Source organism: Tachysurus fulvidraco, chromosome 19 (genome assembly GCF_022655615.1).
Source record: "Tachysurus fulvidraco isolate hzauxx_2018 chromosome 19, HZAU_PFXX_2.0, whole genome shotgun sequence".
NCBI lineage: Eukaryota > Metazoa > Chordata > Actinopteri > Siluriformes > Bagridae > Tachysurus > Tachysurus fulvidraco.
In genome coordinates, this window is record NC_062536.1 from 10,768,576 (window position 1) to 10,784,195 (window position 15,620).

The 15,620-nt window shown below is 37.8% G+C and overlaps 2 protein-coding genes across 3 annotated transcripts; one reads left to right on the forward strand and one right to left on the reverse strand.

The window, feature by feature from the left end:
* Positions 1 to 1,135: 1,135 nt before the first annotated feature.
* Positions 1,136 to 4,304, reverse strand: ckap4 (cytoskeleton associated protein 4). The gene is made up of 2 exons (XM_027151549.2): positions 3,869 to 4,304; positions 1,136 to 2,678 (listed from the first exon to the last, which is right to left on the reverse strand). The coding sequence occupies exons 1-2, from the start codon at positions 4,178 to 4,180 to the stop codon at positions 1,356 to 1,358; spliced, it is 1,635 nt and encodes a 544-aa protein (XP_027007350.2). The 5' UTR covers positions 4,181 to 4,304; the 3' UTR covers positions 1,136 to 1,355.
* Positions 4,305 to 8,824: 4,520 nt separating this feature from the next.
* Positions 8,825 to 15,584, forward strand: terfa (telomeric repeat binding factor a). 2 transcript variants are annotated; one of them, XM_047803817.1, is made up of 12 exons: positions 8,825 to 9,032; positions 10,316 to 10,411; positions 10,484 to 10,608; positions 11,279 to 11,371; positions 11,536 to 11,676; positions 12,369 to 12,550; positions 12,807 to 13,448; positions 13,801 to 13,941; positions 14,039 to 14,146; positions 14,360 to 14,445; positions 14,742 to 14,776; positions 15,384 to 15,584. In XM_047803817.1, exons 1-12 carry the CDS (start codon positions 8,876 to 8,878, stop codon positions 15,540 to 15,542), a joined length of 1,965 nt encoding a protein of 654 aa, XP_047659773.1. In that variant the 5' UTR covers positions 8,825 to 8,875; the 3' UTR covers positions 15,543 to 15,584. The 2 variants fall into 2 exon arrangements, with proteins under 2 accessions (XP_047659773.1, XP_047659774.1); XM_047803818.1 differs by having other exon boundaries at positions 14,054 to 14,146.
* The last annotated feature ends 36 nt before the right edge of the window (positions 15,585 to 15,620 follow it).

The following is a 15,620-nucleotide window of genomic DNA, read 5'->3' on the forward strand; positions in this document are numbered from 1 at the left end:
GAAAATCCATCCTCTGGTATGTTTTTAGGAGGTGTGGGCAACTCGTGAAATAACCTAAGCTCAGGATTAAACGTCTGGAGCAATATAATCGAAACAGTATTTTTGACTGGAATATAAATGTGGACGCTCGCTGTTTATGAATTATTTGCAAATGTATCAGTTATTTCTTTAGTTTTTTCCTTTAAGATTTATGTCTAGGTGAATGGTGGTTTTCTTGCTTGAAAACTTTTTCTTCACTCAGTTAAAGGTCAATATTTGTACATTCGAAGCTACAATCATGCTAGTCATAATTCAGTGCACATAGTGTGCCTATAAATTAAGTAAAGATATAACTTATAGCCAGAAACAGATGTAAACATCTGTCCTCGTGCACCATTTGTCCGTCCCAATCAGAATTGATTAATCACTGAACGGATATTCTTTGGGCGTAGGACAATATCAGGTATACCTAATAAACTGGATAAAATATTTAATTATGCAATTGGTCATTTTAAATCCATCCAAGACATTTTTATGAAATTTTAAACCCATTTCACAGGGAAATGCTTATGATAATGATATGATATAGTACTATGTAATATGATGTAGTAACTCAAGTCTGTGACATGCAATAGTGATATTTGCCATGAGATTTTCAGCTCAGCTCTATTTCTTCATATAATGCAGCAAAACTGCTTTAGTCTCATACTGACTCAGTCTTTTAATAAAATTTATTTTTTACAGTGTGTGTTTCTTTTTTAACAGTTTTTATTTTTACTAGTTTTGGCCTCCATTTGCTGTGTACTGAGTAGCCCGAGTCAGAGGAAATGGAGGGAGTTGGTTCTGCAGCGTAGTTCCCCGACCAGCCAATCATTCCAAGCCACCATAATACATGTAAAGCTGTAAACCAATGGCAAGTGACGTTGCATTCCATCTCTAAAGTACGGTATCTGTTATATGAAAGGCTTAGTGCTGCAGATGCCGCACATTGCTCTGTGACAACCTGCTTTCCCAGAAAGTGGGTATTAAACACTGTGTTCATGCATCATGAAATGTATGGCCTCTGAGATCACTAAAAAAATATAATTCAGAGACATGACAAGTCTTGATAAAAATACAGGAACTGTATACATACAAAACAGACGTCTTCACAATGTTTTTATGTTTTAAATATTTTACTGGAAAACTGAACACTCTTGACACATTCAAAACATTAAGAGCAGCTGAGATTGGAAAATGTCCATATGAAAATAAGTCCATGAAGAAAAAACAGTGCAGGAAGTATATTTTTAGATTCACAGAATTACAGTCCATTGACTGTCCTTTTCCTATATCATATTTTACCCCCTACAGGTTTCAACTATAGATTGCATTACTCACTGCCTGTCCTCTTCCTCAAGTGACACTTCCTCAACTCCAGTCTTCTCCTGATCTAACTCGTCTGTTACTGGGTTGTCTTCAACGGTCTCTTCTGTTACTGAGTCTTCCTCAACTACCTCCTCATTTGCTTCCTCTTCCTCAACTACGTCCTCGATTGCTTCCTCTTCCTCAGCTACCTCCTCTGTTATTTCCACTTCCTCAACTGCTTCCTCTGCAGCTACCTCTTCTGCTGCTTCGTCTTCTTTCTGACCAACATTCTCCGGCTCGTCATTTTGTAGCTCCTCGGTTTGTATTACTGCCTCTTCCAAGGTTTCGGCTTCTACATCATCATCCATCCTTTCTTCGTCTGCTTCTAACCTGGTATTAGTGTCAGCCAAAGCTTCTATGCTGGCCTGGAGCTCGCCGAGGCTACTTCTTAATCCCCCCAGCTCTTCTTTGAGTGCCTGCCTCGCCTTCTCAGCCTCCTGGCTCTGGGAAGCTAATGAGCTCTCATGAGAATCATATTTGGAGAGAAAGGCCTCAACCCGGCTTGCCTGCTCTGTAGCTGAGTTTGCTAAAGCTTCTATACTTTCTTCTGTGACCTTCAGCTTGGACTCCAGGTCATCTGCCCTTGTCTCAGTTTTAGACAGTTCTCCTCTCAGGTCTGTCTGGAGGTTCTGAAGGGCCTGGCTGGTGTGAAGCTGTTCATCCACCACATTCTGGATCCGGTCAGACATGGCCTGCACAATGGCTTGTGATGCAGATACATCCTGCTTCAGTGAGCCAGCAGTGGTCTGCACTAGAGACCTAACTGACTCAATTTCCTCAGACAAGGATGCCATTTCGTTGTTCCTCGTTTGCAGCTCTGAACTGACTGACACGATCTGTTCTCTGAGAACACCTATGTTGCCCTCTGCCACCTCGTTTGCAGTGTGGAGGCCAGCCACAGCAGTGGTAATGGACAAAAGCTCATCTTTGAGATTACCAGGCTCATTGTGTTCTTTCAGTTGGATTTTCAGTTTACTGAGCTGGGCTTGAGCTTCTTCCTGAGCACCAGTGAACTCGGCTACACTGTCAGCGATAGAGCGGCTCAGTTCAGCCAGACGCACCTCCAGAGTTTTCTCAAGGGAGGAGAAATCATGCTCCCGTGCCTGTTTCACTTCCCAGATGCCCTCAGAGAGGTCGCGAAGGATTTCGTTCTGGAGTTTCTGGAGCACTTCCTCAACCCTCCGTGTCTCTGTTTCTCCCTTAGTTAATGCTCGATTAGTGCTTTCCAGTTCAGCCTGAGTACGTCCCACTGCAGCCTCCAGACCCTCCAGAGAAAGCTGCATAGAATTCACCTGAAAAAAAGAGATACAGGCTGTATGTCATGTTGAAAATAATTACACATATATCATCAGTATAAATGCATGTATCCATTCGTTTTGGTTTTGTGTTGACATTTCTTGCACTAAAGATTGTGGAGCATATGGCTATTAACACTACTGAGCATAACATTATGTTAACAAAAAGCCAACTCCTATAGCCTCCACTTTGTGTAAACAGCATGCCTAAATAATTACTCATCTCCACAAGTTACATAATTTGGCTTAGTATCTCCATCTGATCATAACGTGTGCAAGGATATATTGAAGACTGTTTAGCAACCTAAAATGATCTGTAAATAAAGGTGCAGAAGTGCAGTTTAGACTGTTTAAACTGGAGGCTGGCATTTGGGGGAAAACTATGCAAACCACTCGGCTAAACCACTCTTTAAACTGGACAGGAAACTGCCATTGCTTTTGAACTGGCTTCATAGAATTAACTTGAAAAAGAGATACAGGATGCATATCACGTTGAAAATAATTACACATATACTGGTGTAAAAAAGTGTTGGCCCCCTTCCTGATTTTTTTATTTTTTGCACGTTTGTCATGCTTTAATGTTTCAGATCATCAAACAAGTATTAGTCGAAGATAACACAAGTAACCACAACATGCAGTTTTTAAATGAAGGTTTTTATTATTAAGGGAAAATAAAATCCAAACCTACGTGACCCTGTGTGAAAAAGTGTTTGCCCCTGGACCTAATAAGTGGTTGGGCCACCCTTAACAGCAAGAACTGCCATAGTTTTTGACTACGACTGATTATTACACACTGTTGATGTGGCAGAGACGAGCACACAGAGAAGGAAGGGGGAGTATTTAAAATGTCTACTCCAGTGTAAACCGGTCTGAGGTGTTTCCACAGGCCTTTGGGGAATGAATGAGCTCAGGCATTTATCCATTTTTTGGTTCAATCTCAGTCTTGCGTATTTCGAATGGTATTTGGATTTTGTGTATAATAAAAAGTTTCAATAATGACTTTTTCTTCACTTTTTATCCTAAATGTATCTGTACAAAAAAATTTTTCCCACCAGCTCATCAGGGACCAAATGGAGGAGGGGGTGTGTTTGATCTGTCTCTAATTCCTGAGATATTTATAGCAAGCACTTTAACAATTTATATTCATAATAAACCAAAGTGAAGTGTTAAAGCAAAGGTTACTCTACCTGTTGGAGAGCATTTTCTACTTTCTGCAGCACCTTGGAGTTTTTCTGCAGAGCTTCTTCACCCTCTGCGCGGATCTGGTGCACTTCAGTCAGCACCCTTTGGAGATAGAAGGAGGCAAAAGCGGCTCCGGACACTAAAACCAGGTAAGACAGGGCAGACAGAACTTTTGTGAGCTTTCCTGAGCTCGATCTGGAGTTTGGAGAAGTTTCTGCTTTACTGAGTTTGGGGATTTTCTTCGACGCATCATCCTGAGGACTAACAGCTGGTTTGTCGTTGGAGTTTGCGCTCTTGTTTTTGTTCTTGGGCGGCATCTCTTGTCCGGTTTGCTCTGAACACTACAGTATTGTGTGCGTCTTGTTGCACTGAGTCTATATGGAGTGGATGCAGCGTATCACGGAGCGCGTCGTGGCCGCTACTGCAGCCGTGGCACACAATCCGGGTTGCCATATTTAAAGGGGAGTTTTAAATCACGCGCACCAGACCAGTCAAGTTGTTTGGCTCCTTTTTAATAAAGAATGAACGTTATGGGGAAAAAAATGTAAAAATCAATCTGAATTGAAATAATTAATACTGAATTAAATCTGCATACTATCTCAGAACCCTATAGGACTAAGTAGTACTACATAGAGCAAAGACAGTGCTATAAGGACTAGATACATAAAGTGCAACCTGGTGTAAACAGAGCAGGACAAGACAAAAAAGACAGATAAGACAGTGCAGTACAAAAGACAAGAAGACAACAAATGACAATACAATACACAAAAGACAAAACACAAAAGACAATAAACAGAAACAAAGCCGACCAGTTTAAATACTGTATGTTCAAACAATATTGCATGTGCAGTAATACTAAAATGAACAGTGTTATTGCAGCAGGTCCATGATAATGTAAAGGATTGTGCATACTGCTTGTATGTTGTGGTTGTGCCATGGCCAAAAGTTTCCAATAGGAAACTGCATTAGACAAAATGTAGCACATATAGTCTATCATTTACATCACTTTTGTTTACATTTGAAGTACATATTATGTTCTAGGCTTCTTATTAACTTGATTGGCAGTTTATCTACAATTGACTCACCAGAGGCACCAATGACCTCTGCTATTCCCAGTAGTTCATAAGGTTTATTTTTCTCAGTGCACATGTAATAAATAGTAGTACATGAAAGAATGAAATTAAATTAGTTATGAATTTATATACTAATTGCTAGTAAATAAAGTTGGGATGAAGAAACATCAGACTGAATGTATCATAGGATTTTGTCCGGTGATTCTTCTGAGCCAGTCTTTTGGTTTAGTTAGTTGTTACCATGACATACGTAAATACTTTATATACAGTGCATATATCAGTTGCATCTGTATTACACACACAGATAGAAGATGAATGGTCACCTGTTTTGTAATTGGCTGTGATTTTATGTGTTGTCATATTAACTGTGAAAACAGAACAAATGAGAAACAAATACTTATGATGACAGAAATGACAATAAAATGCACGTGTATATATAACCTCAAAATGGTTTATCTAGGGAGTTGAACTGACCATCTCCAATGTCTAGATATTGTCTACTATATCTTGCTATACTTGAATATAATATATCTGGCAACATTGGTGATGAAACGCGAACGGGGCGTTCCATGTGCGCGAGCAGCTGCAAACTTTTCCAACCCTGAAGATTATACAAGTGATCTCTGAATCTCAAAAGTTTACATTGGCAACACAATATAATCAAAGCAGATCTCTTTCATATAGTGTGGATCTAATCTTCAGAAGGGCGCTGCAGTATGGAAATATTGCACATTTTTAAGTTTTTCCCTGAAACTCAAACTTGAGTATTAAAGACAGATCTAAAATAGATAATGTAAATTATTGTAAATCTTAAGATGACAAAGAAAAAGGAGAGGTTAGGATACGATTATTTATAAATTATTATTATGTTATTTACAGGAGGTACAGGGCAAGTCATACAGGAAAGACTGCAGATAAATAATAATAATAATAATAATAATAATAATAATAATAATAATAATAATAATAATAATAAATGATATATGTGTCCTATAAATAATAATAATATATTTGTCACCATAACGTATGAAATGAGCTTCTTGTAAGAATCAGGTAGTGGCATGGTTGTAAATGAAAAGGCTTTTGTGCAGGATATGGGCTGAGAACAAGCTCAGTTTGGCTCGTGCGGTTTTTCTGCCCCTCTGACGTGGCAAATTCCTGCACAGATGAACTGCACTATCATCTTCTTAACGAAAGATCACTAACAACATTTCACACAGTGGTGCAACTGAACACTGTAAGCCTCAACACAAAGAGCTATGAAAGCATGGAGATGTGCAGCAACTCAGATTATAGAAACAAATTGATTTTTTTATTGCACCATTCTGAGTAAACTCTACAGACTGTTTTGTGTGAAAATCCCAGGAGATCAGCAGCTATAGATATATTTACACCATATTTTCTCATGCCACCAAGATCACGTTTTCTACCATTTCTGATGGTTTATGTGAACATTACCCAAAACTGCTGGAAAGTATTTACACTGCACAGCTACCAAAAAACTGCAGGAATAAGTGTGCTTACAGATGTTCCTAATAAAATGCTCTTATTTAGCTATCATGTGTTATCATGTCATTGCTTTGTATGTTACAGTGTTGTAATTTTGTAATATCTGCATGAGTGTTTAACAGTTTATCTTTACGGTAGATATGTAAAGAAGTTGTCTTTTTTTTTTTTTAAGTTTGATTTATTCAATTCGATCACTATCTTACACAAACCACCACAATACACACAATACAATGATCATTTGCATGCCCCTGTGCACAAAGAAAGATCCAAAAAACACATCGTTTGTTTGATTTTTGAGGGAATATAAGAACTTAAGTGTCCTGCAGCCCTGAGCCCTGTCCTCATCACCACTGAACATCTTTCAGATGCAGTGAAACACCATATTCATCCCAGGCCTCATCACCAAACATTGTAAATCTTCAGATATCAAAAAGAAGGCATTTGTTTGTGCTTATGTTTAAGCACAAACTGGTGTAGACCCTGGTGTAGAGTCAACAACCTGTCTCTGAATGTTGATAAAACCAAAGAGATGGTTGTTGACTTCAGGAGAGGACAGAGCGAACCACTCTCTGCTGATCATCGACGGATCATCTGTAGAGATTGTCAAGAGCACCAGATTTTCTTGGTGTTGATCTAGCAGAGGACTTCACCGGGTCACTCAACACCAGCTCCATCACCAAGAAAGCCCAGCAGCGTCTCTACTTCTTACAAAGGCTGAGAAAAGCCCATCTCCCTCCCCGTATCCCTGACTACATTTTACGAAGGGACATTGAGAGCATTCTGAGCAACTGCATCACTGTCTGGTTTGGAAGTCTCTCTTCCCTCTATGATGGACACTTACACCACACGCTGCATCCGCAAAGCCAACAGATTGTGGATGACACCACACACCCCTCACACACATTCTTGACCCTCCTGCCGTCTGGAAAAAGGTACCAAAACATTCAGGCTCTCACAGCCAGGCTGTGTAACAGTATCTTTCCAGGACCTGAAGTGGGACACTCACATTGGCACCACTGTTTAAAAGGATGTACTTCCTTAGCCAGTTAAGGAAGTTTAACCTGACAAAGGAGCTGTGGAAACAGTTTTGCTCAGCCGTCATCGAGTCTCTTCTCTGCACATCAATATCTTTCTGGTTTGGCTCAGGTAGAAAATCAGACATCACAAGACTAAAGAGAACGATTCGGACAGCTGACAGTATTATTAGCGTTCCTCTGCCCATCCTTCAAGAACTGTATATAATCCAGAGTGAGGAAAAGGAGCTCATAAAATCACTCTGGATCCCTCACATCCAAGTCATCCACTTTTTGACCTTTTACCATCTGGCTGGCGATACAGAGCCCAAACACCAGCACAAAGGGGCACAAGTTTCTCACAACAGTTTCTTATCCCAGCCAATGTATCTCATAAACAGTTAAATGTTCCCACCATTATGCAATAACAATGTGCAATAACCTTACATTTAATTGTCACCATCTCCATCCTAGTGCATCCCTGCATATCATTCTATTCTATTCCATTGCATTCTACCATCTATATCACAACTGAACATACAGTTTATTTATTTTAGAATTTCTTCTTCTTATTATTATTATTGTTGTTGTTGTTGTTGTTATTTATTTATTTACCTATTTATTTATTTTTTATATTTTTTTACATGTGCATTTTTTGTATTCTCATCTTGTTGTCTCTGTGTACTGGACGTATTATTCTTATTATTCTTATTATTATTATTATTATTATTATTATTATTATTATTAATAATAATAATAATAATAATAATAATAATAATAATAATAATAATAATAATAATAATAATAATAATAATTCAGATCCAAATTATATCTGTCTAATTTATCTGGTGTGAATTAAAAGTAAACAGTCCTGCAGGGGGCGCGCTATAAACCTGCTCTCGTTTTGCAGCCCCGAAAATAAAAAAAATGCAGGAGAAGAAGAACATTCGCACTGTGTCTCGGACATTGTGCATTAAATCAGAGTCTATATAAAATGGGTAAACATGATTTAAAAATGGAAATTGTGATAAGTGTGGTCAAGCAGAAACAGTAGAGCATGTACTTATAGAGTGTGATGCATATGCAGGAGCAAGAAATAAATTAATTCAAGCACTACGATCGTTTGGTATAAATGATTTCTCCCTTCGGGTTCTATTAGGAAACGAATCAACAGTTTAGGATATTCCAGGAATTAGTTGTTTTCTTAAAACAAAAAAAAACTGATCAATAGAATTTAACATACAGTTGTATTAATAATTTTTAGTTTATTTATTTATTTATCTTCCAAACCATTATGCGCTCCACACTCCAGTCCAGTAGGTGGCGGTAAATGCACCTAAAGTTGGTTTGCCATCCGCCAATAAAAATCAGAAGAAGAAGAAGAAGATTCGCGCCATGTGAAAAGCTGTGAAGTAACATGACAATGGCGTCGTCAAGCAGAAACGGAAACAAACAAATTAGTGACGAGCAAATCATCAACCGCTGGAGCTTCGACTTTTACGTTTCTAAAGCTTTCGAGGCGTTTAGAAATGAAGACTATGAGAACTTCTCCCAGCTCAGGAACCTTATCGAAAGTAAGTTGTGTTCAGAGGCTAATGCTAAACTAGTTAGCTAGAGCTTAGTTAACTAGTTAATGCTAAGTAGTTAATACTAACTAGTTAGCATGTAAACTTCACTTTTTATTTTGCTTTTTGTTTCCTGTTTATGAAGTCGAATATAAAACAGAAGCGTTATACAGCAGAGTTAGGATATAAAGTTAGTCAACAATAACAAGAACAGCTTAACTGTAATCTCTCCTTGTAACTGGATAGAATTCTGACTTGTAATTGGTTAAAAAATATTTACTTATTTGTTTGTTTGTAAATCTGCCCATTTTTTTAAATAATGTACTTGTTTCCAAGCACTAACCCATTTAATTGCATTACAAGTATAATCAGGTGAGTCCAATAAATTGAATTGCTTCTCAGAATCAGAATCAGAAAGATCTTTATTACGAGGAATTTTAGTGACAGAAGCTCCACAGTGTAACAGGATGACATTGACAAGACAAGAACACACGTGTGTGTGTGTGTGTGTATGTATGTATATATATATATATATTAGACTATTCTTCTTGTGTATTAAAGGACAACTCCATACTGAATGCCTTATTATTATTTTATTATTATTATTATTATTATTATTATTATTAAACTCCAAATGTAATCTTCATTGTCCATAATAATGATTTATGATCATTTTGTAAGTTCTCTTTCATCAACATGTCAACTGTATGGGTAAAAGTTTGCTGGAGACATGACCAGGACATCCATAGTTGATTGTCAGACATCCTTTTCTATTATAATGACCTACAATCCTCTGAGAAGACTTTCTTCTGCATTTTAGTTCGCGCTGTGAAGAGATTTGAGTTGATTAAGCCCCAAAAGTCGAGGCAGTGATGTTTGGTGCTCAGGTCTGTTCCTGTTCATCCCCAAGGTGTTCAGTGAGGTAGAGGTTAGGTCTCTGCAGGACAGCCCATGTTGTACGCAAGATTAGTGTCATACTGGAACAGGTTTATGCCTCTTGGAGGGGAAATCATACAGCCTCAGCACACACAGACATTTGATACAATTGTGTGTTTCTAACTTTTGTTTAAACAGTTTGAGGAAGAACCAGGTTTGGGTGTGACATTCAGGTGTCCTCAAACCTTTGACCATATAGTGTCTGTTTTTACTTTGATTAACATCTTCCTACTTTACCTGCCATGCTGTTTAACTACCTACCAATAATCGTGTCAGAGCAATGCAGCACTGCTTTACTCTGTCCAGCTCAACACATTGGTGTTTGTGTACTACCTGTATGTTTAAAATAAATACAGGTTTGGTGGTCAGACCCATTGATGGACACACTGACTTGACCATCAAACTGCGATTCATGCAGTTCCTCTCACGGATAAACGACGGGGACAATCTTGGTAAGTGATATTCTATTTAAAGTGCATCTTATTTTATTTATTTCACTTCTCTCATTGCTATTTTTTATGCAGATGTTACATTTCAGAAGCCTCTAACACCTTTAGAATCAGCACTGAGTGTGCTGGAGTCTATCTGTACAGAAATGGATGTTGCCCAAAACTTACTTGAACAAGTTCACACATCAATCAGGGAAATGGTGAGACCTCAGTACTTTCTAAAATGTGAGACAAGGATAACTATAACAGATGATTGATTTTTAAAAATGTATCTGAGTTAAGTAAAAAAGGTAGGAAATGTATACATTTTCAAAATGGGGATGGGGTAGCTCAGTGGTTAAGGTGTTGGGCTACTGATCGGAAGGTCATGAGTTCGAACCCCTGGTCCACCAAGCTGCCACTGCTGGGCCCCTGAGCTAGGCCCTTAACCCTCAGTTGCTCAGTTGTACGTCACTCTGGATAAGGGTGTCTGCTAAATGCCGTAAATGTACTGCTACAGGCCACTTGGGGTTGAAGTAAATAACTAATCTCTAACTGCAGTACAGTACTACAATGTGATTTTATTGAATAGTGTGACTTCAAGTTGTCTTTTTTTTTTTATAGAGATTTATTTTATGTGAGAAAAATGAGCACTTCTATTTAGGTTTTAAAAGAAAACTCTTTTTTATAAGCAAAGAATTTTATTTAAGTTTATTTTTGCAGATTTTACTTAGAATGCTCCTTGACATATACAGACTATCCTATAGTGACTTTAATTCCCAGCTTTTTATCATCAAATTGAATGTTTTGTTAATTAGTTGTTGCGTTATTGTTGTGTCTTGACTTGGTGCTGGAATACAACGTCAAATCAGGTGTCTGTCTGTATTCCAGCTTATTGTTGTTTGCATAAAGAGCAAACAATTTGAAAAAGCTCAAGAGATGCTGCTTAAACACTTTCCCAAAGGAATGGATTCAGCTGGCAAGGTAGATAACTGCTTGTAATATTGTTTTTGTAAATACTGACATTGTACTGGGCTACAGGTCCAGTTTAGGAGAGTTCACAGACATTCTTAGACTTTTAAACAATGTATTTTCTTCAAATATATTAATTTCAAGAATAATAATGTAATTATCTTCCTGTTTTGTAGAAAAAGCTGTATATAGATCTGATGAAAAGGCGATGCAGCAAGCATTCTGTTCTGAATATGAATTCATACAGTGAATTCAAACAGGACATGCTGGATTTCATCGAGAAACTCTACCCCATTCCCGAGCCTTTTCTAGTCAAGGTATGGCTTTGAGGCTTGATGGCCGTTCTCTAGTTCTTCAGCTCACTGACAAATGTTAGATGTTGTTTTCTCTTGCTGTGTTAAATGACAAGCTCTTAATAACTGTGGTTATTCTTTTGAGTCTTGACTTGTCTATATTTAAAGTTTAAAGGGATGAAACTCACTGTGACATTAAGAGCAGCTTATACAAGTAAAGAATTATGCAGTTATTTAGAGTTGCCTTCCAGACTGCTTGCTGTTGGCTTTTGCAATACAGGACTGGACAAGTACATTGAAGCTTTTACTTGCCTGATGGATTAACTAAGAAACCTTTCATTTATATCCCAGTGGTGATGGTGGTTTGTACTGTTAAGTTTAATTAATTAATTTCATCATTTTGTTAACGAATGTAATATGTCACTATATTTATAATGAATCGTTTTAATATTATACTAAATAATCACAATGATTATTTTAAGTGAGATCTTCCAGCACTAGTTGAGCTCCATGAGGAAATGACAATGTCTGTCAACATTCCTAAAACAAAAGATGATCTTCTGACTGTATCATCACCATCCTGATCATTTATAAGTGTGAAAACTAGCATTGCATATAATACATAGCCTTCAGTGTCATTGTTGTGGGTTTAAAGGTTATTCTTTGTAGTGTCATGCTGGTCAACATTCATTTACCTTTTTTTTTTCTTTCTAAAGATGGTCAAGTTATCGAGACAAGGAAGGACTGTAGACAGTGGGGCTGTACATAAGCCTCAAGCTGTTAGGACTACCAACGTGCAGTCATGTACACAGGACCATGCTACCAGTGAGCAAACAGGCAGTGCACAAAATTCTCCATCTAATTCGCAGCGGAGCACACCGGCCAAAAGTAACCTAAGGTGTGTAAATAATTACTGTCTGAATGACTGAATGTTACTGTAAGCAGATATGAGATCCTGAGTAATTGTACGAGTGTTACTTTAATCGATTTTGATGATAAAATATATTTTTGTTAAATTTAGTTTTACAGAAATTAAGGTGACCCTGCTGGCATTCCAGAGTCACCGTAATTTTGGTGTAGAATCCACTCTTTAATGAGCATTGGATTGAAAATGATTTATCTTTTCTTCTTTATTTATTTTCTTCTTTCAACAGTGCTTGTTCCCCAGCTCTTTTGGTAACAGTGCACCTGACCCAGGGCAACCTGAAGGCCATCTATCCACAGCTTGCTGAGCACTTTTCTGTCTCTGTCCCCTTCAATCAGCTGGAAGATGAGGTGGAGTGTGAAGCACAGCAGGACAATGGCACGGATCATAACATGGAGTTTTGTCTCAAACTCGCAGAGACTCCACTTGAGTTTTTGGAAGAAAAGGAGCAGAGTGTATGTGAAGGACTCCCCAGTGACAATTTGCAGTCTCAGCAGCGATGTGTTGGCCACTGTGTACAGTCTGATGGCAGCGACCAAACGAATGTGACTCAAAATTACTACACAAACCAACATGTGCAAAAGGAGCAAGAAAGATCAAAGGACACACCTTTACTAATCGATACACATGTCCAGCATCCACCTCTTTCTTCTGCTGAGGATGACAAAAGAAGGACTTCTGGTGTTGTATCTGCAGTGAGTGTAGCACAGTTAGTAATGGAGGAAGACAGCGTCTTAAATCAAAACGAAGCCTCGGATTCTCAACAGACTCCCAGTCCACTGCAGCTGCACTCTAATGGAGAGGATCCACTCAGCTCGCAGTCTGTCAGCTCTCCACCGGTCCGGAAATACCGCAGACCAGCTTCTTGCAGGTGACCCACTAATACATGATGTATTGCCATTTGTACTGTCAATTTTTTTTTAATAACATCTTTTTGTTTTTAGCCTAGGTCTGTGCTCATTTTGCTTTTTTCCACTGCTCACAACTCCAGATTTAAAGCCTATTGGATCATTCTGTAATTGCATTTTATGCCATGACCAAAACAAATTTGTGCAAACGCAAGTAACTTCAAAATTAAAGAAGATCGAGTACTTAATTATTACATTAATTTCAGCGTATATTTTTTCCAGCTAGATTTTATCATTGGTTTGTTATTAATTCTGATTTCAGCTCCCTCATATTCTACCTATTGTTGTAAAACAATACATTTTGGCTTATCACAGGAGAAGTATTCTCATTGAGCCACAGCCTGCTTCCCACCAGCAGCTTGACCAGCCTCAGAAATGTTCCACCCACAGCAGAGCGCAGAACAGCCCTCCTGCCCAATCCACACCTAATAAGGAAGGTCAGAAACAAGTAAAGAGGTGAGTCTCATTTAAAAATACATTAAATAAGAAGTTTCACCCAGTTCTAGAGCTTGTGTTGATCAGTGACTTTGTTGAGTTGTTGTATTAGTAACAGATTTCTGTACTTCAGGCCACACACACGGAGCGTAAGTGAAGAAAGTGTAGAAAGCATTGTGCTAGACTCTCCATCATCAGGAAAACGGACTGCGACCACATGTAAACGGTGTGTATTTGCTTCCAAACTGTCGGTACACAATTTTCCAGTGTATTTCGAGAGATTGGTGTCATCCAAAAGCAGCTAATTGCTGCTGATGGTCAGTTAATGATTTAGTGTCATTGCAAATGCTGTAATCGTTGTAGTGAGATCTAAAATAATGTTTATCTAAAATGAGTATTCATATGTGATTAGTATAAAGTAATGTGTTTGGGGCTGTAGGAAGCATTGGATGGATGTCTCTGGAGCCCAGGAAGAGTGGAGTGATGAAGAGTCGCTGTTCTCTGTTTCCACTAAAACAACTGAAGGTCTTGAAGTTGAAAAAATATACTATTATACATCTTGGACAATATTATGTACAATTCTTGGATGTTCTGACTTGCTTATGGAAAGGATCATATGTTTCTTCTCATGAGCAAAGTAATAATGCAGTTGCTGGACTAGGATCTGTTGTATAATCCTGATTAAGGCTGTAAAAACAAGATTCTTACTAAAATAAAGGACTATATCAAAGTTTAAAGTGGATAAAACGTTAAGAAACAAAGTGACCATTTGGAAAAGAGGCTTTGTTGAGTAAATTTGCCTTCTGCCTTTTTTTTAAAAGGTAAAAGATCAAGTAATGGCCATTCCAAAAGGAAGGTGAGTGAATTTCATTCTACATGCAATGGCACTTTAAAGTCTTATTAAGCAGGCTTTCTCATGCAGAAAATGTCTGTTTAAAATAAATCATAAATACTTCATTTAAAAAATCTTTATTTTCTAATCATTTCATCTAAACTTTATTTAACTTATTTATTTTTTCCTCATGGGAAGTATCTAAGTGATGCCGTCACGTTCAGTGATTTTATTTTTTTTTTACTTTTAAAGATGTATGTGTAAAAAGATTTGTATCGGAATGTAAACCTTTTTATAGCCCAGACCATTCAAAATTGCAATATATGTATGCAATCATGTGAAACTCATGAGATATGTTGCCCAAAATAATTCATTTTTAAAACATGAAAAACAAGTTTTGGGTAAAACAGCAGCAGAGCAATGGACTACTGAACAACTAAGGAAAGATGAGCAGTTTTTATTAGTTTTACTGTTATAAAGTAAAATGAAATAAAATCCTGTATTTGAAAAAAAAAATATCACACGAAATCCATGAAATGCTTGATTTCAGTCCCAGAACCTGGCGTGAAACCTGTATAATTTCCTTCTGTTATGTAGGAGATATTTGCTCAGGCGTATGTTTCTGTTGCAGAGATGGAGCGATGAAGAGTCTGAGTGGGTGAAAAAAGGAGTGGCTCGTTATGGTGAAGGACGATGGGAGAAGATTAGAAGTGCGTTTCCTTTTAAAGGACGCACCGCAGTTAACATCAAAGACCGCTGGCGCACCATGCTAAAATTAAAGATGGTATAGAATTGTAAATAAGACAATAAGCAAATAAAACAAATGTTGAGAGATTTTTGTACACGCACTCACTGTGCTTTATTAGTT